The 26,729-nt window shown below is 43.5% G+C and overlaps 1 protein-coding gene across 1 annotated transcript; it reads right to left on the reverse strand.

Moving 5' to 3' along the window:
• Positions 1–20,608: 20,608 nt before the first annotated feature.
• On the reverse strand, positions 20,609–24,973 carry SFRP2 (secreted frizzled related protein 2). The gene is made up of 3 exons (XM_071431926.1): positions 24,285–24,973; positions 23,570–23,650; positions 20,609–22,167 (listed from the first exon to the last, which is right to left on the reverse strand). Exons 1-3 carry the CDS (start codon positions 24,775–24,777, stop codon positions 21,863–21,865), a joined length of 879 nt encoding a protein of 292 aa, XP_071288027.1. The 5' UTR covers positions 24,778–24,973; the 3' UTR covers positions 20,609–21,862.
• Positions 24,974–26,729: the final 1,756 nt, after the last annotated feature.

Below are 26,729 nucleotides of genomic sequence, written 5' to 3' on the forward strand. Positions count from 1 at the left end.
CCAGCATGCCTTTTTTTTCAGGAGACGTTTTACATTCTCGATAAGCCTGGATAAGGCTCTTTTGGAAGGTACAGGCTGTTGCTGTTTCTCTTGCATCTAGTAAGTAGTTGCTGCTTTTTTATTTTTTGTTCTTTTTGAGAAAGCTAATGAATGCCCTTTCCATTTAGGGCTGATTTTATGCTCCCTTTGACCTTCATTTCCTTTTTCTTTCAAAAAGAAACCAAGCTTTTCTTTTTTCACATGTTTGCAAAGCACTTTGAAGGGAAGGGTGGGAGTCAATCATTGCAATCCTTTGCTTTATTTCTACTAACAAGGCTGTGAAATTCTCTCTGGGCTCTTCCTATGGCTGAGAAGAGCATGACTGTCCAGAGCAGGGATGTGTATATGTGCAAAGACCCACCACGACCTCAGATTCAGACAGAAAGTTTGCCAGCTGATGCTGTCTACCAAGCCATGATATGCAATGGAGGGCTGGCTACTTGCATCGCTTGGGCTCTTGGAACAGAAAATAGAAAAGAAAGCAGATTTTGATCAGATAAAGGGAACCCTAGGTTTACCCCTCCCACTGGAAATAGCATGTTCTACCTCTTCATCTGATTTGCCTTTTGTTTTGCTCCTAAAGATGCAAATGTTGGTTTGGGCAGAGGAAGGTGTTTGGTGTCTTCTCTTCCAGTATTAGACACTCTGCTGTGTAACCTGTATGGGAACCATATAGGCATAATCCAAGTAGGCAGAGGCTGGGTGGCAAGTAAAAAAAACCTGTAAGCAAGCAGAAGCAGAGGGCTGTTTCTAATGAGTATGTGGTTGTTTTTCAAATTTCAACTTATTTCAATGTTTCTCACCAAATCAAACTAAAACTATATGCACGTGAATGCAAGAATAATAATTGCCACCTGCAAGAACAGCAATGCAGAAGTCTAGACCTGCCTGTACTTAGGGGAGATTTTTTTTCTGTTTGTGTTCATCTCAAATGGACAATTTCCTGTATGCATTAACCAAGCTGTTTAAATCTGAAATACAACCATCATTACATTTTCTGCTCCTGAATCAGAAGGCTTTCTTATCTGATACAAAACTGTATGCTAGTTATTTTTAATTTATCTCATTAATCATCCAACTTTGTTTCTTACTGTTTGTTCTATTTGCTCGTCTTTGAAATATAGGGACCAGATTTTGGCAGTCACTTTACAGATAGAAATTTTTCACTTTAACATTGCTTTGTGACATGCTTTGAAAGAATGTAAGCTCATGCAAGGAGGTCAACAGTGTGTTAGAAAATGATACAAAAGTGTCTGGAGATGAAACATTAGGGCAGTTACTACTTAACACACAAACTTGGAAGTTGTTTTGATGAGTCCTAAATTATCTGACATGGAATAAATGCAATAAACCCTCTACTGGCAGAGACCCATGGTGACCAGTGTTCACTATTATAAAGTAACCTGATACACAGATAGATGGTAGGTGTGAGAAGACATTATTCTCCCAGCTAAACAGACCATGAAGCAGAACTGCAAAAACTCAGTGTAAAGTCAACTTCAGCTTCTAGTGGTGCTATTTTTACTAAAAGAGGCTCTGCTTCAGTTCCTCTTTTACTGAAGAAGGAGCCTTTGATGCTGTCATGCAGCTATGCACTGGATATTGACACCCCAAAATTTTCCTGATGCAGATATTTTGTTTATTTTTAAATGCAATACAAAAACCATCACAAAATCTTATTAAAGTGTTATATGTTTATGGTCATATGAGATCCTCCCTAAATTAGATGAAACATATTTAAAAATGTATTTTTTCCTGTATGGCTTATGTCACCTTCTTGGTGTGACTGGCTCCTGTAAACAAAAGGGGGGGGAATGGAGCTTCATTTGCTGAAGACTGAATTACACAAGTAATAGAACTGTAAGAATTGTAGGCTTTAGGCATTTGTTTTTGACAGTAGTTGGTTCTCTGTAGTTCACACACTTAACTTTAAGTACTGCTGAGGAGGATAATGCCAAGGGAACAACAAGTGCATACTTTTTAGAACCCCCCGGGCTTTCCCAGGCAATTCATTTTTTTCTTCCTATATAAAAGCTATTCTCCACCTGACTGAAAGCCATGGCTTGCTGCTTTCCACAGAGGCTTGGTTGTCTTGCTAGATGTAACCTGAGGACTGTTTTGTTACTCCCACCTGTAACCTGAGAAGGATGTTGTCTTAAGCAAGACAGCTCCAAATCGGCTCTTTCTGACAAGCCTTTCACATTGTAGGACCAACAGTGGCTTTGTTTCCACTGAACAAGCACAATCTGGGCAACAGGCAAGGCTGCAATATCCAAAGTAAATGGAAACTCAGAAGAGGGCTTAAAGCCCTGTTTCTGCTTCCTTCTACATAAAGTGAAAACTGTAAGGGGTATTTCTCTTCCTTTTAGAGTTAATAAAATTTCCTTGCGCCCCTAAGGAAGAAGGGGATTGTCTTAGAGCTATAATTCAGTCTATTTTCATATCTAAGTCTGACTAAGCTTCTGTGTTAGATCAGAGTCTCATATTCTTGTAGTTAAGAATCTTGTTCTTCATCTGAGCTTGACTCAACCTGGATGTTAATTTCCCTCTGACCTGGTGTCTTCTGAGACTACATTTCAGAAGTCAGCAGCACCTCCTGGCTCACAGATCTGTGTGTGCATTGACTGCACCTCAACAGCAACCTGAACTCAGGCTGAAGAGGCTGACATGCACTGTCTCCATTCCTGGAAGGAATTCTGTGTGATGCTTATCTTGGATGAGTTGCAGATCCAGACCTTGTGTCATGGTTGCTGATGGGCAGCAGCTTCTTTGTTCAGACACAGCCAATGTTAAACCAGTTGGGATCCAGACTTGAGCAAGCAACCAGGCAAAAGCCAGAAACCATTCTTTGTTGCTATTTGTTACTATCTCATGTTAGCCAAAGCTTGCATCCAATTAAAAGTTTTGACTTTGCAGAAATCTGGATATGGGTTTTAAGCACGTGGCTCTTTCCCATCCCTTTTTCAGAGGAAAAAGTGCAAGAGTAGCCACACTTTTTTCCATTTGGAAGGAAGTGGTGAGATGATGATGGGTGCTGAGCCTAGATGTTGCAGCGCTGCAGTGGGTACCTATTCACCAGCGCTGAACGTGTCCTTTCCTTTCCCAGCCTCCTGCGGGCACCGCACCAGCCCTGCCCAGCCCTGCCCTGCCCTGCCCTGCCGGCAGCGCGCTGCCGCTCCGCAGCATCTCCGAGCAGCCCTGGCGTCCCTCAGGACACAACCAAGGGTGCCCCCTTATGGGGAGCGCACCGGCAAGCCCGGCGCCGGAGATGGGGATGAGGGTAATATGTAATTAAGGAACTAGGGAAAGGTGAGCTGGAAACAGGGCGGTAGCAAGCTTTCCTCTCCACCCTCTTCCACCTGTCCCCCGGAGAAGCAGGTCTTAAGGTTATGGCTAAAGGATCATTGCTTTATGTTGCACTTGCAAGGACAGGAAGCATTACATCCATTGCACCTTAAGGAAAACATTGTACTGCAGCAGCAATCTCCATAATGATCACTGTAAAGCCACTTCCTATTCTGTTTTTCTGAGGAACTGATTAAACTAGACTAAACTAAACATAATAGAAATTCCAGTACAGTTTTTCAAGAAAAGGAAATTCCTTATTAAACATACTTCTGTAAACAAAATGTTAAATGTTTCTGGTATTGCCATAAACATATCATTTGATTATGAAAATATTTGCAAGCAATATGTAAATTACCTTGCTTCCATTGTTCCTCTGCTGATAACAAATCACTTTCCTGAAATGCACTCAAAACAAATACTGTAATTTCACATTGAACTACATCCAGATGAGGGGTTTCTTCCCTTCACCCTTACCACCCCTTTTGTCCCTTGAGTTACTGGACATGTTGCTAAGTTCCCTCTGCCCCTCTTGCATGGAAAGTGCTTAGGAACTTGCAGTACGTCAGGAGTAGTGGTCATGCAATTCCTTCAGAATGACTGACCAGCTGGGATTCTAGAGACCTACACCAAAAGGCTAGAGACTTCCACCAAAAGGAACCTTGGCAGTTATCTGGACCAGCATAGAACAAAGGACATGAGATTGCTCAGGACTGAGTCCAGCTGAATCATTAAAATCTTCCTGGATAGGTATTTCACTGCTCCTCCAGCCCTTCTTTTACTCCTTCAATAATTCAGTGGGGGCAAAATCACTTGCAATAAAATTAGCAAACTGAGGTTTAAACAAAGTGTCTTCTAGGCTTGATCAAAAAGGTCTGGGTTTGATCCTTCAGATGCTTTAATCCAGCAACTGTACAGGTACACTATAAAGCCCATGGTATAGTTCACACAGAAAGAGGCTGAAAAGCTGAGTTTGAGTACTCAGTGAAGTCTAAAGTCTACTTGTGGTTGCAAACTGAGTTCTCTTAGAGAAGGTAATTATCAAAGATGGCATTTGTTTCTTGTTTTTCCTCCCAGATCTTCCAAATCTGTAAATGCCTTAAAATTTTCTATGGAAATTATAAAACTGAAGGGCATATATTTTTTTTTTATTTTTTACAAATATTTATTGGTTTTTGGGTTGGTTTTTTGTTTGGTTTGGTTTGGTTTTTTTTCAGTTTAAATGTCTGTATGTGGTGGTGGCTGCTATGGTTAATAGGGATTGAAGTGTGCCCCTTTATGTTGTTTTTTACCATATACACCTTAGCCATCTGCCATATACACCAGCCCTCTGGGTGATGTGCCCTTGAGTTTTGCTCCTGAGTACTGAGGGGTTTGCTGCACTTTTACCATCTACCTTAAAGGACTACATGGCACTTTCTACTCATCTAAGGGAGAAACAGGGAATCCAAGTCACCACTCACTCGGGGAGAGATGTACTCATAAGGATTTAAGTATTGAAAGACAAAACTTCACCTAGCAGGAACTCCAAAGCCATGCAGGTGCCCCACTGCCATTCTGCTTTCTCAGCTCTTTTTGCTGTTTCTGTCAGAAAAAGTGTAAGGCAAGAAGCTCCTGATCTCATGTCCTTTGAAGGTCATGAGGATCAAATTGAGGGAACAAGGGTAAAGAAAACAAACACTTACTAAACTTTTGCAGAGTCGAGTAAAGGTGTTGACAAGTCAGCAAATATGATAAAGCAGCCTTGCTTTTGTAGTTCAAATGTATGGTAATGTATCTTTACAAAAATACTGGATTACACATCCACAAACTTTAATCTCATTAGAGCTGAATTAAATTACAACAATTACATTATATAGCTCCAAGTAGAGATGTGTTTCAATTCACACTGCATAATTTATTTGTTTACCAGCTAGCAAGTGATAAAAAACTTGCAGATGCTGAAAATGCATTCATGTCTTGCTAATTGAATCTGATGTCTGTTGTCACTGTGCAGTGAAACTGGAAATTGCTTGGGATAGTTTAGATCCCACTTTACTCAACATTGCACACCATAATTTGACTCTGTAGCAAGCTAGGAGTTAACCCAGTAGAGCGTTAACTTAACCCATTTAACTGGGTCTTAATAAAATTAGTTGCATGTCAAAGACAGCAGATCATTTACTAGTATTTCATGGCATTGTATACTCCTTTCCAGCTTATAAAAGTGAGGAAGTTATAGAAAATACTGGGGTTTTTTTTGTTTTTTATGTAGTTTGTTGCTTTGTTGGGGGTTTTTTTTTTGTTTGTGAGGTTTGCTTTTTTTTAACCCTACACATTCTGATAATGACATCTTCTATCTATGCCAGAATTTAGATGTGACAGTGAAAATTTTATTTGGCTTCCAGGAAAAGAATGGATCCCTGGATGCAGCAGGGATCTGTAACATCAGTGTGCAGCGGATGATCAGTCAATGTATGGCCATGTGCATGACTTGCCCTCCCCAGTGTCCACTCAGTAGTGGCAAACTGACCTGGCAAAAAAGTATTTGCTGTAAATGCTAAACCTGTGTCCTGTAAACACAGTGTCTGTGAGCAGCAGACTCAGATAACGACTGATACCATTTGTGCCGGCAGGGCCTCTCTTCTGGTGGCTGGGTAAAAAGTACTCGCTAACGAGGTGCGAGTTAACGTTACCCAAAAATTGTGCCTGGGCTTTTTGGTACTACCACAGTTTTAATGATGCATGATAATGATTCATGCAAAGAGTTGCACAGAGAGTTACCAGCTCACCCTTGCCTGCTGCTGTAAAACTCTGTGAAAGCTGCATTAGTCAGGAAATAGTTGAAAGTCTCTTGATGGCTCCATTCTCCAAGAGCAAAGGAAAAATGCACAGAGGCAGAGGAAGGCCTGACAGGCTTGGTTCCCAGGACTGAGCTGGTAAGAGAGTGTCCAGTCCTGCTGGGCTGGCTAGGAAGGATGGGTGATGGCACGTGGGCTGAGAAGCTTGAGTGCCTCTTTAGGAGCAGGACACTGGGTTTTCCTTTAGAGGTGCAGGCTTGTCTCTGCCTCTTCTTGCAGATGCCTGGGGTGCATCTAGCCTCCCCCAAGACCTGTGCTCCCTCCCAGCCTGTGGGTCACCAGAGCTGAAAATGTGGCTTCTCATCACAGAGCCAGCACCACCTCTTAGCTATGCACCTGCACACAGCCTGCACACACAGGGCTGCAGCCAGACACTCCACCACAGCTGCCCCACAGCTCCTGGCACCACCAGCCTCTCTCCAGCCACCCTCTGCCCTTCAGGACCATGCCACAGCCATGGGGCAGTCACACCTCCTGCAGCAGGTTGGAAGGAAGGTGCCACTGCCAGGTGTCCACTGCAGCCTGCAGTGTCTCAGTGGCAGTGCTGGCAGACTGGCACCAAGAGGGGCAAGGCTGTCCCCTGTTCCAGTGCAGCCCAGACCACCTCTGCTGGTCTCTCCACCCTCTGTTCTAAACATGAGGGAGGACATGTGTCTTTATCACTCTCCCTGCTGGGTTTGCTTCATGTGTCTGATGAGCAGCTGTGGGGAAGCAGCCTGAGAGGCATTTTGAGCAGCCTCCTCAAAGTCTTCCAAGGCAGCAGCAAATTGAACTTTATTATTGTTTGCTATTGCCATGTAATGACTTATTTTTTTATCTTATTTTTTTTTATCTTAATTTATTTTATAGAACACTAAAATGGTGCTGGCCTGTGGTCTTCTGACCCCTTCTGAATCAATTATTGAGGATCTTGAAGAGATGGCCACCCTTTACAAGTCCCTAATGACTGTGGCATGAACTTTTCCTAGATATTTTCCTAGAAGTACATACTTTTAAAATATGTTTATATTCCAGTACAGTAGGTTGTATGTCATAATGTATTGCAGTTTCATTGTATAGCTTCCATACTGGACATTTAACCCAGAATATGAATCAAAATCTTTGCAATAATCTTAAATCATTAGATGTTTTTCTGTTATAATAGTAGTTGGTTTATATCTCTAAGTGCTCTTTAAAATGCAACAGCAGCATTTCTCTTAAAAAATGGAGGTCTAAAGAGAATTTACCTCTGACAAAACAGAAATTTTCAAGGGAAAAGTTATACGTTGTTACCCTACCTTTCCCCTTTCTTTCTACAGTGTTTTAAGAAACAGGAGCTGGCAGCCAAAATGGGACTGGGTGATTGAGGAATGTTTCTGCATAAACCAACAGCATCCAAGTTCAGTCTGTGCATGCTGTACCTTTGTAGCACTTACCAAACAAGAGAGTCTGAGCACTTGGCAGAAATCTAATCAAAAGCAAGGAGCTGTGTAAGATAGCCAAAGCCAAATTTAAATTGTCTGCAATTAACATCAGGGGCTCTGTTTTTCCATCCCAACCTCTTGATGACCAGGCAGCCCCGTAAGTTGTTATCTTTAACCCACCAATCAACAGAACACAACCAACACTTTACATTTTATTCTTTGAGCTTTTCCCTAAAGAATGCTTTTCTGGATTTGTCTCTGTTCTCATAAACTTGGTATGATTGCTCTAGCCTTACAAGACAGCAACTTTTTCTGACTGACTAGGCTGGATTCTGGGGCTCCTAGGAAGTAAAAAAAGTGGATTGTTTTTGTTCTTGGAACTTTTGCAGCAATGTCAGAATTGCTGAAGCTCTAGGCTGGGTCTGTCAGATAACTTTGGCAAATTCTCAGTGTGACTACTACAAAACAATACTGTGCTGGAAAGGAAAACCCAGTGGGAAAATAATAGTAACTAGTATATTTTTTATCTCATGATGCATACAATTTACCAAAAAAATAAAATAGCATAAAAATATTCATTGGATACATTTATGATCAAAGAATAAAACAATACAGATAAAGCAAGATAGAGATCAGCTGGTTTCACTATAAGCTCAAATTACTGAAAATTGTTCCCCTCTACAGGCAATAAAATTTTGTTTTTCTAACTACCCCATAAAATGCAAAAATGGGACTTTTTTTTTTTGCAAAAGTTGAAAGGCTATTGCTTTTAGTTGCCATTTGCACTGGTTAAAATTAAAAGTGCAAATTTCTATGCACTGAAACATGCACACAAATACACTGGTCTGTACATTGTCTATTTTATGTCCAGTTTCTGGATACTGTCAGATAAAAGAAGATCACTTTTAGCTTGTGAAGGTGTTCTTAAAAAGCAGCAAAACACACCAGACAAAAAATATTAAATTAATCTGCCAAAAAGCTGGTTATTAAAATGTGTTTTCTCCTCAAATCTGCAAAAATTAGTGAAGCAAGCCTCTTTACTTCAAGTAGTGAAAATTCAAGGACCAATCCCTTGTTTCCCCAATGATGTGACTGGTTTAGGAAGAGAAAATTTTCTGTAATAACAACATACTTTCTCTTAGTAATTTTTAATTTTTAGATACTAGGCTTCTCTACTTCATTTTTTGTTGTTGTTGTTTGAAAAAGGGAATCCAAAAATGTGCATTTTATAAAATGAAAGCAGGTGAGATATATATCATCTCAGAACCCCAGGATCTGTGCACCAGTAAAATGTTCTGGAAGACTGGTTGTGGGCCATGGTAAATGCAGCACATGCAGACTTATCTTCCACACCGCCGCTATTTGGCATCTCTCCCACTGCAGAAATAGGAGATGGTTGTCACAGAGAAGTAACACTAACTTTGCCTCTGGTGGTGTTTATTTTGCCTAAGGCACCACTGGATTGGAAGATGGTAGTGGAGAGTGCTGGAAGGACCAATGGACCAGGGTGCCATGGCCTTGCAAACTTAAACTCTGGTAACCAGAGGCACAGAGCTGCCATTCAGGGAAGCTCAGGAAAGAGTAGGAGGGAGGAAGCTGAAGCTGGATGATAAGGTGCTGCACTAAATAATGAAGATAACAAGGTTGGGGGATAACAGGTGTATTTAAGTCAGAGTTTGGCAAAGAAATGAGCGATACACATGTACCCTTAATGGAGCTGCTATCTGGTGTAGGAGATCTGCCTGAAAGGCACAGAGTTAGTTCTCCAAGCCCTTTATGCCTACTCAGCTGATGGTCCAACACACTGTGTCTGTCACCTCAGCATATAAAGCCCTGGTGCTGCCATCACCTACTGAAATGCAGCATTGCTCCTGCTGAAGTCAACAGAGTGGAGCAATGTGGCTGCAAAAGCCTTTGTGGTGCGGGCAAGGAGCAGCCAGCCCACGGCTCACCAGGGAGGCAGCTGCTGAGCAGCCTGGTGTGTGAGCACAGCAGCTTCCCCAAATAAAACCTGACAAGTGAAGCTGCTGCGAGGCTTCTGGAGCACTGCAGTGTGCCTTACGTCCCGGGTCACATGCTGGAATCCATGCCACCACGCAGTCATGTGCGTGCTTTAGGCGTGTGGAAGTCAAAGGGAATTAAGCGCATCTTCAAAGTTTGGCATGTGCTCCTTTAGCACTCCTTTGCCCTGCAAGCACACGGTCATTGTGCTGCAGGGAGAGCATTTCTATCTCACAACAGCTTGCAGACAGCAGTAATCAAGTCAAGGGCTCATAGTGCTTACTGCTGCGTTTTTGCTGTGTTCAGAAGGGAGCACATTCCATCTGAATGTGTATAAGGTTTTACACCTCGGAGCAGCAACTGCCCTAAAGCTCCCAAATTTTCAAAGAGCCCCATGGGGATTTATCCAGCCAAATCCCATTATAATCAATGGGAGCTGGGTGAATAATTACACTGCAGCTCTTTATAAATAGTGGGGAAGGTTGCCAGTTATTGCTGATTATGACGCTGACTTCTTGTAGATATAGATCCGCATGTCTGTTGGGAACTGCACTTAGACCACCAGGTTATTTCACATATTGGTATAGTTTCCGTGTTTACTGTGCATATCACTTCAAAGAGCTGAGGTTGATGACTTCTGGTCCACTGTGTTAGCAGTCCGTCTCCTCTCCGTCCCCTGTTGTTTCCTTTCACAATCCGGGTAACAAAAAATGGTGGTGTAAATAGAGCTCCAACAAAGAGGTCTGTTGAGCCTGTAATGCTCCCCTGAAAGGAGGCTGTCTAGGGGATGAATGGAGCAGCCTCAGCCGAGCAGTGGCGGGGAAATAGATGACTTGGCATTGGACAGTGGCAGCCAGCAGGGTGCATATGCCCAGTGAAGTGACAGATAATGGTTAAGCTAGTCAGTTGGAGGGCTAAATGAGAGTACATTGTCTAACCCTGTAACCGTAACTAAATTGTAACCTGAAAAGAGTTTATAAACATCTGGCTGCTAGCCCATCTCTAGAGCTTCATAGCTAAATCAGAGGTGCAGGATTTTTTAAGGCTGCTAATCATTATTGGAAATATTGCTGTCTTTTAGCAGATTAATTGCATTTCAAGATAGTAGAGAGTATTAAATTGTGGTTAAAACATCTCATTTATGATTGATGCTGTTTCCATTTGGAAATAGACATTCATTTGGAAACTCATTTTGGTTTCATGATATATCGCTAATGATTTTATAGCTCTGCTAAGAATTTAGTACAGAACTCCGGTTCAGTGGTACACCTTAAATTTAATAATTATTATGTTCATGTCTTTATCCAGATCCTCATCTCTTTAAACTTGAATGGAGTAAGTGACACACCTATATCTTTAGATTTCTCCAAAATTTAGCAGCACAGGAGCACATTTTTTGTGTGTTTTGTATGTTCCTATTTTATTTTAATATTGCTATTCAGCAACAATGAGAAGCATATACTGGTTAGACTAATAACAAGCATGTGACCTCCTCTGCAGACTAGATTTTCAAGCTTTTTATAGCTTCCATTATTAATAGGACAGCATCTATGTACAGCAGATTTGTGTTGCAAATATTTACAATAGTTGGAATAATTTTCTAATTACTTAAACAATGCACTGTAGCAGTACTAATTGAAATTCCTGTAAGCTACAGGCTTGCTAATTGTTTCCTTTAGTAAGCCTAATTTATAGGGCTGTGCAAATAGTTGCTGGGTTTAAAGTATTTTGGCAGCTGAGCTGCAAAGAAAATGTTATGGACTGAATGGAAACTTAATTTCTTTAGAATTGTTAGCATAGCACAAAGACTGATTTGAGGTTATAGAAACATTTTTTAACACCTGGCAAACTGTTTCATTTGTTTTTCATGTACATTTAATAAAAGAAAAGGATTGGATTATAAACATGAGAGGGAAGTAGTCCCAGCTCCCCCATTTTATCTGCTGTTTGAGTGAGTAGGGCAATTTACCTGGGATGTTAACAACTTAAATTCAAGACTCCAAACTGCTTGAAACTTTTTACTAAAATGTTTGCCTAACACTTGGATGAAAGTCTTAATGCTGGAAATAAAGTATTCTGAGGTGGAGCTCTGTTTCTTTTCTAGGGTATCTAGATTTTATAAAATAATCCAAATGGATCAAGCAAGTAAATCAGAATTTGTGGGTCAGCTTTCTTGTGCTGAATCTTCTCTGTTTGCAAGTCTGATGTGGGACCATAGCATGCATCATCTATAGAGGCATGAGAGGGACCAAGGATCAGAAAAGGCCTCTGACCCTTCTACCTCATGTCCTGTCACTGCTGTGCAAAGTGAGTAGCACAGCCAATTTATTCTATAATTTTGTATCATTTGGAGCATACCCGCCATTTGAATGTGTAGTTACCAAATTCTCTGGTTTCTGGTTGATGTCTCAATGCAAACTGAGATGTGGAACACAGAGGGGCAGAGAGGACAGACTTGAACCAGGGTCTCCCACAGCCTGGACAAGGGTTTGCCATCTTGTCTCACTTATCTCTTTGGGCGTGCATGAGTAAGTACAGCTAAGGACAGTGTGCAAATCTGTTACCAAAACTGGAATATATGGTTTCAAAAATGTCCACTGCCAACCTTGGAAATGAAAGGGAAACAGCACTAGGCGAATTTCCCCAATTTATTTCAGTCATCCAAACCAATAAACCATATAATGAAAAAAATGTTCAGGCAGCTGTACTTGAATAATGAAACTTCTCATAGTGTGAAAATTGACAAAGACCTTGGGTGTTCCATTTATCTGAAACTGCTATCAATACTGTAACTTTTATAATGTTTTTTGAAGAGGCTTTTGCTTTGGAAAATCTCTGAGCAATATTGTACAGCTGGGAAAACTTGTTTAAAAAAACTTGCAAAAGGATTTATATTTTTTGTTGTTTTCTAGTTTTTTTACTGGATCTGGACTGAAACCAGAAACTAACAAAGTTTTATTTTTCAGTCTTTCTGAAGACTGTGCATTTTTTGATAGACCTTGGGTTTTCTTCCTGTTCTTTAACATACTTGTGATTTAGCTAGCCCAATAAAGAACTTTTGGGTCTTTTTTCTCCTCTATTTTTATAGGACCAAAGAAGATTTACTTGAGGACAGGTCTGCTATGTCTTTGTTGTTTTACCCTGAATGTGTCTAGAGGAAAGCAAAATACAAAAAGAAGGCACTTTGCCAGGCACGGACATAACTTTTGTCATTCAGATTCTCAAGGTCAAGTCTAACAAATCTAACTATTCCCAAAGACGAATTTTTTCTTCCCCACACCCCTTGCTTTCTTTCCTATCTGCAGCCTCCCTGCTAGCTGTAGCATTTATACCACAACACTGAGAATGAGCATGAAATGACACACTAACAATTCCCTTCTAGGGTTAAGCTAGTGGTGGATGACTTGAGGACCATGCGAGGCCTTGCCCCAAATTGGGGGTTTGCAGTGACCTTTTGTATCCCTATCACTAAAGATAAACGTGAAGAACCAGCCCTCCTCCGCCTTCCCAGGGATCTGCACTCTTATCTCTAGTCGTTGCTCACCAACACTTTTATCTGTCAAAACCCTCTCTGCTGCCCTGGCAACAAGCATCCAGGCTCTTTTCCAGCTGACATAAGCTTCCTGCCACCTTTTGATGACAAGTGCTTCCAACATTTCCAGCTGTCAGGCTTTCAGCATCTGCTCCACATGTCACCAGGCTGACTTCACTGAACTTTGGGCAGCTTTGCTCAGTTGCCTGACACCATACTATGAGAATGACTTTATCCTGACCACAGTTACTTCTCCACCTCGTTATATGCCCACACAATGACAATCAGGGTTGATGTTTTTCTTCCCAATAGCTTTTGCTATTGCATTTGTATATAAATACATGTTTTATTCAGACATAGTGAGCTGTTGCATTTTAGCTATCAGCTATATTAGAGCAGTGGCTTCAGTAGGGCTCCATTAAATCTACTCACAATGCTTCTCTTCTACTTGGAGTTTGAGCAGGAGTGGCTCTTCTGAATCCTTGGTGTTCTTGACTTATACATACCATGAAAATTAGAAATAGATTCTCTTGCTGTTGAACAGTCAGGCTTCAAAACAGTCAATGCTGCTACCTCTGTTTCTATTAATGTATATGGAATTTTACTGCTTATTTCCCCCAGCTCTAGGCCATCATTTCACACTTCATTAAGTCCACCTAGAATATGTGTTGGTACCAAATTCGCTGGCAAATTTTGCCCTCTTTTTTTTTTTTTTAACCTCTGTCTCTACACTATCCTTTCAATAGTGTGTCAGAAATGAAATGCATCAGCCAGACTAGAATCTCCAACTGAAGTAGATTATGCCATTACAGTATTCACCAGCACCTCCTTCTTATCTCTTTTTTTGAGTACTGCTGTGTGTAAAGTTTTCCACAAATTCTTCAAGATCCTTTTTCTCCTTGAGAGGATCAAAGATAAAATGAGTGTGAGAGACAGGCAAACAGGAGGAGAGTTAGCCGGCAAATGCTGCAAGCCTGGGCCTCGAGGTGCTCAGCCTTATCAAGACTACCGTAAGACTGAAAAGCTGTATTTTTAATCTCCAAGACTCAGGTGTGCTGAGCCCTGCCCTGCAGATAGTAATTCGACTGGCATCTCCTGCCTGCTGCTCTCCTGGCTTGTGGGAGCTCAAGGGCTGGAACAGCACCCCAGCTCAGGCTCCATGTCATGAAGGGAAGGTCCCTGGAGGACCCTTTAATGTGCTCCAGAGGCAGGCTATACCAAGATGAATTTGATACTGCAAATGCTTTAGCTGCCCTCACCAACTGGTGCTGGGCAAGCCACAGCAGCAAATCAGGACTGAGCCTGCTGTAATACACTTGTTTCTTTGCAAATGTCTGGGCTGAGGGCCTGTTTTTGAGGTGCACTTTACGTGACCTCCATGCGTTGCTTGGTCCCCACGCAGACATGGAGACGGAACTGGCTGTGTCCCCTGCTCAGCTGCCAAACTCATCACAAGCCACTCATGGTATCTAGCTGTTTTCATTCAGGGCTCATCTGGGGCTGGGCAGAAGAGCTGAGCCCACACACTGCCTGCCTTGTGTGACCCAGGAAGATGGTGGGAGCACACAGCTGGCAGTGGGGCAGTGGGGTGCAGAAAAATGTTTGTTCTATGGAGCAGCTCACATTTGGATGCAATGTGCAAACGATAAGTGTAGTTATTGCTGAGTGAACTTCACCCTAAGGTGGGTTGTGGCACGTTACCAGCATAGATGTGCTGTACTGTAATCCATGTTCTAGATGTCTCTGGTGGTCCTTTTGAGTTTCACATGTGAGGAAATGCATCTCTTTCATCCATTTGAGATCAGCTCAGCTGGTGAGAGCATGGTGCTAATAATGCCAAGTTCACTGGTCTCATTCCTGTATAAGCCATTCACTTAAGAGTCAGACTTGATGATCCTTGTGGGTCCCTTCCAACTGAAAATATTCTGTGATTCTGTGTACTCTAATATACTTCTGACTTTTATACTACTCCTTGCTATGTACTACTGAGTTGCAGCAGCTGCAAGTGTCAACAGTTAATGTAGCTTCCAGCCATGTGGTGTTGTATTTAACAACAAGTATTTAACACAAATCTTTTCTTGCTCATCTACTTATTGTAGCAGTACAAAGTTGAGAAGGATGCTAATGTTCCTAGCAAGGATGTTAATTTTCCTAGCAAGGTTTCTAAAGTTTAGTTTTGAATCGAGGGACTGATTTCCCTGCAGTGTTTTCTTGTGAAGGCAGAGCTAGCTTTAGAATTCCAGAGGTACCTTATGAATTTACAAAGTCTGTTTCTGTGGGGAAGTGAAAGATGTCTTATTTCAGCTCTTCAAGTAAGTATCATATTCTAGTCAAATGTTGAAACCAAAGAGTAAAGACAAATTCATCATTTCGCATGTGTCGGATAGATTATAACACCACTACTTGCTAATATTTTCAGCAGTCTAGGTCCCATTTCCAAAATCCCTGGGTGCCCCAGGTACATTAAACTCTCTAAGGATGTCTTGCAGCCAGATTTTGAAATATATGTGGGTACCTCACAAAACAGATAAGCATCTGTAGGCATCTAACAGGATTTAAAATGCCTTCTTACGTTGTTTCCAACAAAGTTATTTTTTTTCCTCCTTCTGTTGTGTAAGTTACTGTAAAAATCAAAACCTAAGAATACTTTTGGAATCTTTGAACTTGTGCTTTAGTAGATGCTTTTGAAAATCCATCTCTATTTAAAACTCCCCATTGTGTGAAAAAAAACCCCAAACAACCCGCCATTCATATCACTGGGATGATTGCAGTGCTACAGATCACAGAATGTAAATGTGACAACTTTTCCCAGCTCAAGGAATTCAGCATCTGAAGGTAACAGGCTGTGTGAAGAGGAGAATAGATTATCTTCAAATTATTTTTCTTCCCTAGCTGAAAACAAATGATTAAACTTCCTAATTCTTCAATATGGTGAATTTTCTTGTCTTTCCTGATTCTTTTTTTAGGGACAGTTGCCCTAGTTCCTGAAATTCTACCTCTCAAAACGCTTTTGCCTTACCTGTTACAATTAAGCTATTGTTTTTCATAGGAAAGTGGCCTGGCTTAATTCAGATTTGTGCCTCAGAGTAAACTGAAATGATTAATAGCTCTGTGTGTGCCTAATGATGTGAGCCCTGCAGCCACTAAAGCACCTGTCTCAGTGTGTAACCAGCCTGGGTTCCCTATGGTGCATGGCTGCAGATTCACATAACAAAAAAGGCAATTAGACAATGTTAGGGATTTGAATTTAACTAACAATGCAGGGAAATTACCAGGGAAGGATTAGTTATCTCTTGCCTGATAAAAACAGGTATCTCTGGAAAACTTTTTAATTGTCCTTCCATAGCAGTTCCATATGGAAACTTACGTCTAATGAAGACTGTCAAGGTTAAGCTCTGAAAACAAAGATCTGGAAAGCTGAAAGTGTTCTTAAATTAGCATTTCTGCTCCCTTCTTAGATCAGTCCTAAATCTGCCAGTTGCTGCTAGTTTTGGCCATGCCTCTAATGGCAATCTGTTGTGTCCAAGCAGAAAATTCTCCACAACTCCAGCATCATTTTGTGGTCTGAAAATGACTCCAAAAGGATGATCTGCAGCATCTGGATTTTGAAAGAGCTGCATTAATAGTATTGCCTTATTGTGAGTCTTAGAAGGTATGTAAGTTCTTTCTTGTGTCTGTCCTGTAAGACGCTGTGCATAGCTCTGACTTGTGCTGGTCCTTCTGGCTGGACAGCTGCTCTCTGTGTGTGTGGTGATTGGTTTTGAAATTTGCTCCATCAGCTGCTGCACAGTGCAGCTTTCTGTGTTGGTTGGTTATTTTGATCAGTTGTGAGAGCAATGGGCTGGCTGGCTGATTGCTGAGGTGTTCCTCCTGGCTGGGTGACAGGCTTGCTGGCTGACCCCAGCCAACTGGCTTTAACTCCAGTGGGGGATAGCTGCTAATATTTTCCAAGGCATCTAGGTGATTTAGGAGCCCATGGCTCACCCTGAAAGCAGTTGATGCATTTGGAAAATGTTACAGTATTAAACTCACCCCAAAGGGATAAAGTGGGGGCTAATTTATGTTTGCAAGAGAGCTTGGGGTCTTGGATTCCTGTGATGTGAATATCTTGCACTCTCCTCTTCGTACGGAGGCAAACAAGATCCATTCCTGTGGTTGTTTCACCAGACAGTCAGGCTGTGCTAAAACTACATCTGCTGATAAGAAAGCAACTTCTAGATAAATCATATAGGCAGGTCTCTGAAGCCTAGAAATAAGAACTTCTGGCTCCAATAACAAAAGCCTGGCTGCCCAGCCTTAGGAAGGCTGCCTACTGCTCTGGTAGCCATCAATCCATCGCTCTTCCTGTGGCACGGCCAACTGTGACAGTGTGACCAAGGCTGTCAGAGCCGGTAGGTTTGGTGGGGATGGCAGTGGGCTGTCAAAACAGCCAAAGCCAAGTTGCTCTGCTGGCTGCAGGGGAGGTGCTCTAGTCCCAGCAGGCACCTAGGGGACAATGTGGTGGTCCTTTTCTGAGTCTTGGTGGCTCTGCTCTTGGTTGGTACCCTTCATGGCTGAAGAGAGGTAGAGACATCTGAAAGAGGGATGAGAGAGGCACTTCATGGCCCAAGATTGGAGAACAAAGGGTTATAACAACAGGGAGATGTGTAGGAGACGTGGTTACCAAGGAATTGTGTGTTCTACCTGTTTATTCTTCATTTTTGCTCACACATTCCTTAAATATCTTTATATTCTCCTGCTGCAGAATAGGTATAGTGGCCTGTGCCGACCAGCATGTGTCTGTGATGCTCCTTGTGGCAGCTAACTGCCCTTGTGTCCTCAGAGAAAATAATTAATTAAATTTACATGTCTCTTACTGGATTTTCTGCATGGGTCTTTTTAAGTCTTGGGCTGGTCATCAGGATTTTTGTGGCTTGTGTGTAATACTGCATGAGTTCTTTAATAAACCATTCTGAGGGCAAAAGTGTCTGTATGAGAGGGTAAGAGAGGGGCTGGGTGGCTTCTCTGTGAGTGTCTGAAGTGAATGAGAAGTGAGGGAGAAAACAAAAGATTAAGAAATAGTTAAAGGATAAAGAGAACTATCAATAAGAAAGAAAGGAAAATACTGAGGAATATTGCTGATGGGTTTTAAATTTAAATTTGGGCAGACATTTTCTTTTACACACTTGAGGGGAAGAAGTTGGAGGGACACTTGGTTGCTGTTATGCTTTCAAATTATAATCTAAGTGCTGCCTTGATTATACATCATTCTGATTGCTGTGGTCTAATGATTAGAGCATAAAACTTGGAGGAAAAAAAATACTCTGTTTTTCTTGACTGTAAAAGACTTGCTGGGTGGTTTTGAATGAGTTATTTCATTTCACTGTTCCTCATTTTCCTAATCTACAAAAGGATATTAACGCCTATTTTTGTGAAGGCAGTCTGAGAAACGAAATGGAAAATTCTGTATAAATGTCAAGTGTCATTATTATTGTTCTTAAACTAATCCATTGTAGTCAGCTGCTTTTATAGTTTTTATGAAAGCAAATACAATGGAAGCTACATAATTGGCTGCATAAAAATGTTGTTTTATTTAGAAAAAGACAAAAAGTGTCTGAAAAAATGCAGCAGTGGGTTGCCTTTTTTCATCAATTGCAAAAAAAAAACTTTGTTAGGAGTGGACTATACCAGGTAATAAAGTTCCTCTGAAGTATATGTGACACAATTATGAGAAGTAACAGGCTCTGATAATTTTTGTTATATGTTTGGCTCACTATTTTCCCGGCACAGTCAAAGATTTTCAGTTATTTTTGAGCAAGTAAGAATAAAAATGTATGTGTTTACTTCTTTGCCAGTATCTGAGAGGTGAAGTTTCCTCAGGCTTTAAAATCCTAATTTTCAGTTGAATAGTTTGCAATGTCTGGGATTTACACCACTAGAAGCTGTACAACAAACATTGACACTTCTTGGTGAGGCAGATATGACCCATCTTTAAATACAATACTGTTAGAACAAGGTAATGGAACTTTGTGAAAAGATGAATCCCATTACTTTTCACATTTGCCTAAATCCTGTTTATCTGAAAGGCAATCCTACCCCTGTCAATTCACCTCAAGAGTGGACAGTGCCAGTGATTCAGCCAAGGGCCACAAGCAGAAGGCTTTATCAGTAGGGCATCTGTATGGCAGGGTGCTCTTAATCCAGGACGCTGATTATGCTAGCAAAATTGAATGTTTGCCAGTTAAATTTGTTCTCCTTCTCCTGAATTCGTCCTGATATGAACAGGATTTTGCTGGTGTAGCTGTGTTTATGTTGTGAAGGGGAATGTGATATGAGGTTTTTCTTTAAGACAGGGCACTTTTGATCATAGGTGGTATGCTTTATGCATTTAAGTAATTTGGCAAAAGTCTGTTATATGGTCTTGGCCTTAACATGACCCCAGAGTGAGTAACTTGTGACCTGTCTGTCCTCATCAGCATCAGTACTGCTGCCTTCCAGGACAGCCCAATTAAGATAATTTTATGGCTGCTGTAGGACAACTTAGTATCTGTAAGGCAGGCTGTGTGCAACAGTCCTGGCTGCTCATTTTCAGTCCCCAGTGCCTGCATTGCAGCAACCTCCTCCTCAAAGTGCTTTCCTCCGTGGGGCACACATGCCTGTTTTCTGCAGGTTCATCTTCAGACAGCTCCTGAAGAGTGAGCTTGCTCCCTCTAAGCCCAAGGCTGTTCAGGTACAGGCATTACATCATATGCTGAGCAGAATGGGTAGAGTGATAAAACACCTGAATGCAAATGGCTCTGTAAGATGATGGACAGAGTGCTGGTGTTAGAATAATTACATGAAAAGAGTCAAATCTATTTCCTGGTAAATCAGGTTCATTCAGAAGAAAGGTTTTAATGACATTTCAGCAAGGTATTGGCCTTTAAATACAGATATCGTTTCACAAAATAATTAAGAGTCAGTTTGAAATGGGGATTTTGTTTGGTGATTAGTTACTTTTTTCCCTTTTACATTTTTTTAAAAAAAATTGTACTTTTGAGGACATTTATGAGGATTGCTCTTTTCTTGCATGGTCAGCATCCTACCACTGTTTGTACCAGTTATAGTGAATGCATTAAGACTGTGGGAGAGGGCAAATAACTCATTTTTCTAAAACGGTGTACATGCTGGATCTTTCCTTTTCATCTTTTGATCCTGATGATGAAAAATTATACAAAATTTATTAAAATAATGGGATTTTCATTTTACAGAAAAGTCTAGTGTTGGATTTGTATTCTGTCAGTGAAGAGTTAACATAAAATGTTCTTGGGAATATGGGACCGCTCATGGGGCTGTCAGTGAAGCTATGAAGAATTTTCTGTGTGTAAAAGCACTGGGAAGCAAGACTATTTTTCAGGGTAAGTACAATAAAATTCAGGTAAAACTCTTCATCAGAAAACGTTTGTAAGAAAAATGCTGAAAAACATTCATTTAGTTACACTATTAGGTATCTTTTATTTTCTTTCTCAATAAGTATAGTGAGTGTACATACAAAAAAAATGCCTTGCTCTACCATTATTCTGAATTGCAAGTAGCAGATGACATTTCCCTCCTTAATATGTCTTTTTCAAGAAATGGAAAGATGGATTTAATTTTTAAGACTGTGGTCTCATTACAATTCCATGTCAGGAAAGTCCTCTGAGAAGATGAGAAAATGCAGGCAGTCGAACAAAGGAGCCACATGAAAAGAAGCCTCATCTCCAAGAGCTCAACAGACACATATTCAAATGAGCTGACTGAACCTCAGTCCTGTGTCTTTTGGGCTCATCTTTGGGGAAATGAGGTCCACTACAGATTTTCTGATTGCATCACTAGAGGCTTCCTTGTGCTTTTCTACTGGTCACTTAGGGTGGAATGACAAATTCTGCTTTGCCATGACAAAGTCCAGTTGGACATCTTTCTCCCAGTTCTCCCAAAATGGATTAAAGTGATACAGACAGAGACAATAAGTAAACTATGATGTAAAGTTTATATACAAGAATATAACATTATCTGGAGTATTTACAAGGTTAATTAAAGCAATATTTTACAACTCTTTCAGATTAACCACTAGGTATATTACAGTTAGGCTACAGATGGTTTAATTTGCAAAACAATTAAACAAAAAAGGTGGATTCAGATCAACCAGCTCCAAAACTTGTTCTTTTTTTTTTTTTTTTTCTGAGAGAGGGCTCAGACTTGTGGAAAATAAAAAGTGAGGATGGTTAATATACTCTTACTGGTGCCTATGTATCACATGCAAGAGTCGTAAGGTGACCTTTCCAGCGCTGGTGCGGGTGGGAAGCGGTGTCAGCGGTGACAGCCCAGCCGCGCGCTTGGCTCTCTCTGCGGCCCCTGCCGTGCCACCACAAACATGCACGCACACAGAGAAGCAGCAAGATAAATGAACCAGCATTACCAAAACCAAGAGGGAAAGACCCCAGAGCAAAGTCACATTTGCAACCATAAAAAAACCCCAAGCTTTAAGCGAGATACTTTAATGCTTCCCAAAAATAGTCATTATGGGTTTTTTTTTATTACATTTTAAACTATGTACAAAAACTGAGGGGTTCTTCCCCTCTCGGGCAGCTGTGCCTCGTGCCCACGGCATCTGGAGGCTCACAGGGGCCAAAGCAGGAAGGAGCTGGAGGCCCAGAGAGCTTGGGACAGGGGTGGCTGCTGGAGGACAGCCAGAGCCGAAGCCACTAACACTGCAGTTTGCGGATGCTGCGGGAGAAGCGCTTGAACGCCCGCTGCCCCTTCTGCCACCGCTTCAGCGAGGTGATCACCAGTTCCCCAGCCTGCTTCTGCCCCATCACCAAGTAGGGGACGTTGATGTCGTTCATCTCATCGCAGGTACACTGGAGGCCACCTTTGAGCCAGAGCACTATCTTCCTCAGATCTCTTTCTGTCAGCCCATTCAGCTTGTAGATGGTTTTGCTCTTTGTTTCAGGGGTGATCTTGGTATCCCCATTGATGTAGGCAATCTCCTTCACTTTTATCTTCAAGGCTAATAGAGCGAGGGGAGGGGGAAGTGGGGAGAGGGAGAGAGATTGAGAGGTTTTTTTCCCATTAGTGCACATAAAGAGGACCTGGGGAGGGAGGTGCTCTATTGCTAATTAAACTGTCAGGGCTGACAGAAGAGGCAGCAGGTGGCTCCATTTCTAAAGCCACAAAGGGCATGCAAGTCATTTTGGTTTGAATCAACCTTAGGGTTGAGGTTTTTTTGATTTCTTTTCTCCTCTTTCCCCTCCCCCTCTCTCCCCTTCCTTTCTAAATTAATATTTTTTCCAGCTTTTCTCCTGTTTGCAGCAGAGAGAGGGCAGGTTTGCTACACTAAGCAGAGCACTGTTTTTTTTTTTTACTGGGAGAGGGCAGCTTTCCTGAAAGTAGCGTTTGAAGGGGAGGTGGGGAGGCAAGTACCTAGACCTAATCTGAAACCTGATCTCTGCTGCAGCTCAAAACTTCTACACTTAATTTATTAGGCTGGAGAGGATTTTAGGCAAACCTGTAAGGAAATGATATTTCACATGCATTGTTTTTTTGAAAGAATAGATCCCATGGAGGGCAAATTGGTCCAACAGCTGCATTCGATTTGGTAAAATAACTAGGAGGGGGTTACAGGGCTCTGTAAGAAGCTGTGGGGCATGTTTAGCTTTAGGAGGATTTATCTGAGTGCAATTTGCCGGGCCAAAACTATTGATTGTTTTAGCAATTATGTCCCACAATCATAGTTTCAGGGTTTGGGTGGGTTTTTGTTTGCTTTTTTTTAAAGAAACACTTTTGAATTGTTGTAGATACTTATACTACAAATCTGTTTCCAGGTATTAAACACTGACCTATTGTAAAAGGATTCCCCTCCTTATTCCTTTTTGCTCTTGAAATGCTAATGTGTGGATAATGTGTCCTTCAGTTGTCTGTGTTGAAGAGGCTTTCTTGTCCTCCTCTAACCCCAGATCTTCCCATTAAGTTTATATCCCCAATTGTCTGTGCATTACCTTCTCTGTCAAATGATATATAGAGCTTCATTCTTAATCTGCAGAGAGAGTCTTTCTTACGATACACTGAGATTGGTCATGCAGCTCTGTCTCAAACATCTAAATGAAGCTTTGCTCTACTTCTCCCCAGGCAATAGTCTGCATGAAAGATTCTCTTTTTTTTTTTTTTTCCTCTTTTTACTTTCTATTGGGTTTGCCAGCAGCATCCACATAAAAGAGCACTACTTCACAACAGTAAACAGAAAAGAATGATAAAAAGGGCTACTTTTTACTCCAAGGTGGAATTCTGTGTTTCGTGACCCGACGGTCAAAGCCCTGCCTTTATTCAGGCACATCTCTTACTGACTCCACTGGGAGCTGTACCTGATCCTCGACTCTCAAGTTTCAAGCGAGAGGAGCTCTGCTTCCACTTACCAAAGTCGTTTTTGCAGAGGTTTTCCACGATGTCATTATCATCTTCATTTTTGTTTTTGCAGGCATCACAGACCTTGGGTGCTGCAAATGCAAGCAACAGTCCCCGTCAGACCCGGGGAGAAAGGAACAGCAGGTGGCGTTGGGAACCCTTTGGGAAACGCCAGCTTTCCATCCCCTCACCCCAGAGCCTGCTCCTTCTCCCCCCAGCCCCGAAGCTGCCCGAGTACTTTGTCCCGCCTTTCCTGCGGCAGACCCGCTACAGGGGTCACGGTGGACTTTTAAGGTCACGCCTCAACCAAAAGTTTTTGTTTTAGCGGGTAAAAAAGTACAAGGGGAGTGGGGAGGTCGGTCGGCACACGACACAGAGCACCCCAGCTCCGCGCTACAGCGATGACTCTCGTACAAGGCCATCGGCCCTCTGGATGCCGCGCGGCTCCAGCGCCGAATCCCAGACCTTTTCTGTGAGGATGGAGATGGGCACAGGCCGATGACAGCTCCCCGACGGTGCCTGCGGTTTCCCCGGGCCCCTTGGAAAAGCCTCCCTGAACCTAGTCTGCGGCCACCTCCCCGGTCCCCCCGTCCCGGAGCCCCGGGGCTGTAGCTGAAGGCAGACGCCTTCGTACCCCGTGGAGAGCCGCGGAGGGACCCCGCTGTCGGGGCGCCCCGTCGGGGTAGATGCTGCCGCTGCGGGGGCGACTCGGCCGCTCCCTCTTACCTTCCCTGGTGACGGGGAGGATGTGGTCGCTGCTGGCCAGCGGGATGCAGAGGTCGTTGTCCTTGGGGAAGCGGCTGCAGTCCAGCATGTCGGGCCAGGGGAAGCCGAAAGCGGACATCACCGGGGCGCAGCTCTCCTTCACCTCCTCGCACAGCGAGTGGCAGGGCTGGATGATCTCGTCCAGGTCGTCGATGCAGACGGGGGCAAAGAGGGAGCAGAGGAACTTCCTGGTGTCGGGGTGGCACTGCTTCTGCACCAGAGGGATCCAGGTGGACGCCTGCTCCAGCACCTCCTGCACCGTCTCATGCCCCAGCAGGTTGGGCAGCCGCATGCTCTGGTACTCGATGCCCCGGCACAGCAGCATCGGGGCGGGGATGGGCTTGCAGTTGGAGCGCTTGTAGGAGAAGTCGGGCTCCCCGAAGGGGAAGAGCCCGGCGGCCGAGCCCATGCACTGGGACGCCAGCAGGAGCAGGGCGCAGAGGCGGCGCTGCATTTTGGGGCGCGGAGGAGGTGGAGGGGGGGCTGGCGAAAGGCTCGGGGGGCCGGGGTGACGGGGCGGGCGGCGCGACGCTACCTCAGCCGCAGGCAGCGTCCCCCAGCCCGGGCTCCGGCTGCCAGGCGGGGACGGAGAGTCTGAGCGAGATGCTGGGGCAAACGGGAGTTTTCTGGATTTTTTTGTATGCAAATAGCAGGGGGAGCGGGGGCTGGGAGGAGCCTGGTGACAGCCATCCAGAAAGGATTGGTCACTACTTTCTCGGTCTGCTTTTGCTCAGGGGGATTGTCTTTTGGCAGGAAATCTTTGGAAGGAACATTACCGTGCGAGCGCGGAGAAGGAGGGAAAGATCCCGGCGAACAAAGAGCCCCGAGGAGCTCCTGTGCCGGGCAGGGGCCGCGGGGAGCTGGAGGTGAGCTCTGCCTCTGGTACAGCTGCTGCGGAGCCGCCGCGCTCCCCCCGGCACCCCCTGCCCGCGTTTGGAGTTCTCGCTGCCAGCGGACGGGAGATGTGGCCGGGCCGGTTCCCAGGCAAAGGGCGAGGCTGGCGGCTCCCTCATCCCCCGGGGGGTGTCTGGCACCTCTGGCCCTTCCCTGCGATGCTGGCAGGGCTCGCCCCGGGCTGGAGCCGCAGGCAGAAACTGGGGGCTGCCGGCACCCCCGGTGCCACTGCGACTCGGCAACTCCCAGCCCTGGGGCTGCCCCCCATCTCCTTCTGCTGCCCCCCATCTCCTCCTGTTGCCCCTCAGCCCCTCCTGCCCCTGGCTCTCCCATGCCAGGAGCGGGGCGCCTGCAGCGGACCCGGGCCCCACAGCCCCTGGATGGCCCCCGACCACCAGTGGGGGATTTCCCCGAGTGGAAGAATCCAAGCGCTTTCAAAATACTAGCACGTTTTCCTGAGGCTAAAAGCGCGGGCCTGGCTCCGTGCAGCATAGGCACATCCTATCCCTTCACTCCTGTCTTCACCTAGAAACTCCCTTAAAAAATTGTGTTTGTGTTGATTTAACACCAAGGGGAAGACAACAGGCAAGGCGCTAGGATCACAACTCAGCTTCAGTGTGCTTTGGATAATTCTTGGATTTTTAGTAATATTATTTATGGGATTATTATTGAAAATAGTAGGCCTGTGTAGTATCATTTTGTGGTAAACCACATTCATTAATCAGCCACTGAATATTTCTCCTTATAGAGATGTTTTATGGGAAGCTAGCCTCAGCCATAATGACTTTTGTAAATTGCAGGATCCCTGTACATCCAATTTCCCACTGGGCTTCCCAGAGATGTGACTCATTGCTTGTGGCATAGGAAGGAGATGGGACCTGCAGCATTCCCACCAGGAAAGCACAGGTCTGCCATGCTGGAATGGCTGCAGTGCTGCCCCAGGCAGGATGCTGTCACATGTGAAGCTAGTGCCAGCTCTTCCAGTGGGGATTCCAAGACCCTTTCCAGTGGGCCAAGCTGATGAATGTAACCTCCCTGTAGGTCAGCTTCTCTCCTGAAGTTTGATACCTGGAAACTAAATATCCTGAACGTCTAGTATCACTTATGGTAAGGCTTAAAAGTAGTTTATTTCTTACAGTGCCACATATTCTTGCCATTAATTACTTTTAAACAGAGCACATGTAAGGTGCTGGCCTCAGGTACCTTCCATAGGACTGAGCCCCACTGATGGCTTATGGTGCCCATTTTACCAAGTGCCAGAGGCTGTAGACTTTGTCACTTGCCAGGAATGTCCCCTCCAGCTCTTGGTGCTGGTTCTGTAAGCCTCTGTCCCCAAACTCCTCCTTGGTGGAAGGAAATCTACCAACAGGTTTGTTCTTACCCTGAATGGTTGGGCTATCCACCAGGTCTTCGTAAAATGGACAAGTTTGTGGCTTGCTTTTCTCCTTTTTTTTTCACTGCTTCTCATTTTTTTGGAGTCATTGATATCACCTCAGGTGGATTTCAGCATGA

Source organism: Agelaius tricolor, unplaced genomic scaffold (assembly GCF_023055355.1).
Source record: "Agelaius tricolor isolate 1412-34295 unplaced genomic scaffold, bAgeTri1.0.p SCAF_8, whole genome shotgun sequence".
Classification (NCBI taxonomy): Eukaryota; Metazoa; Chordata; class Aves; order Passeriformes; family Icteridae; genus Agelaius; species Agelaius tricolor.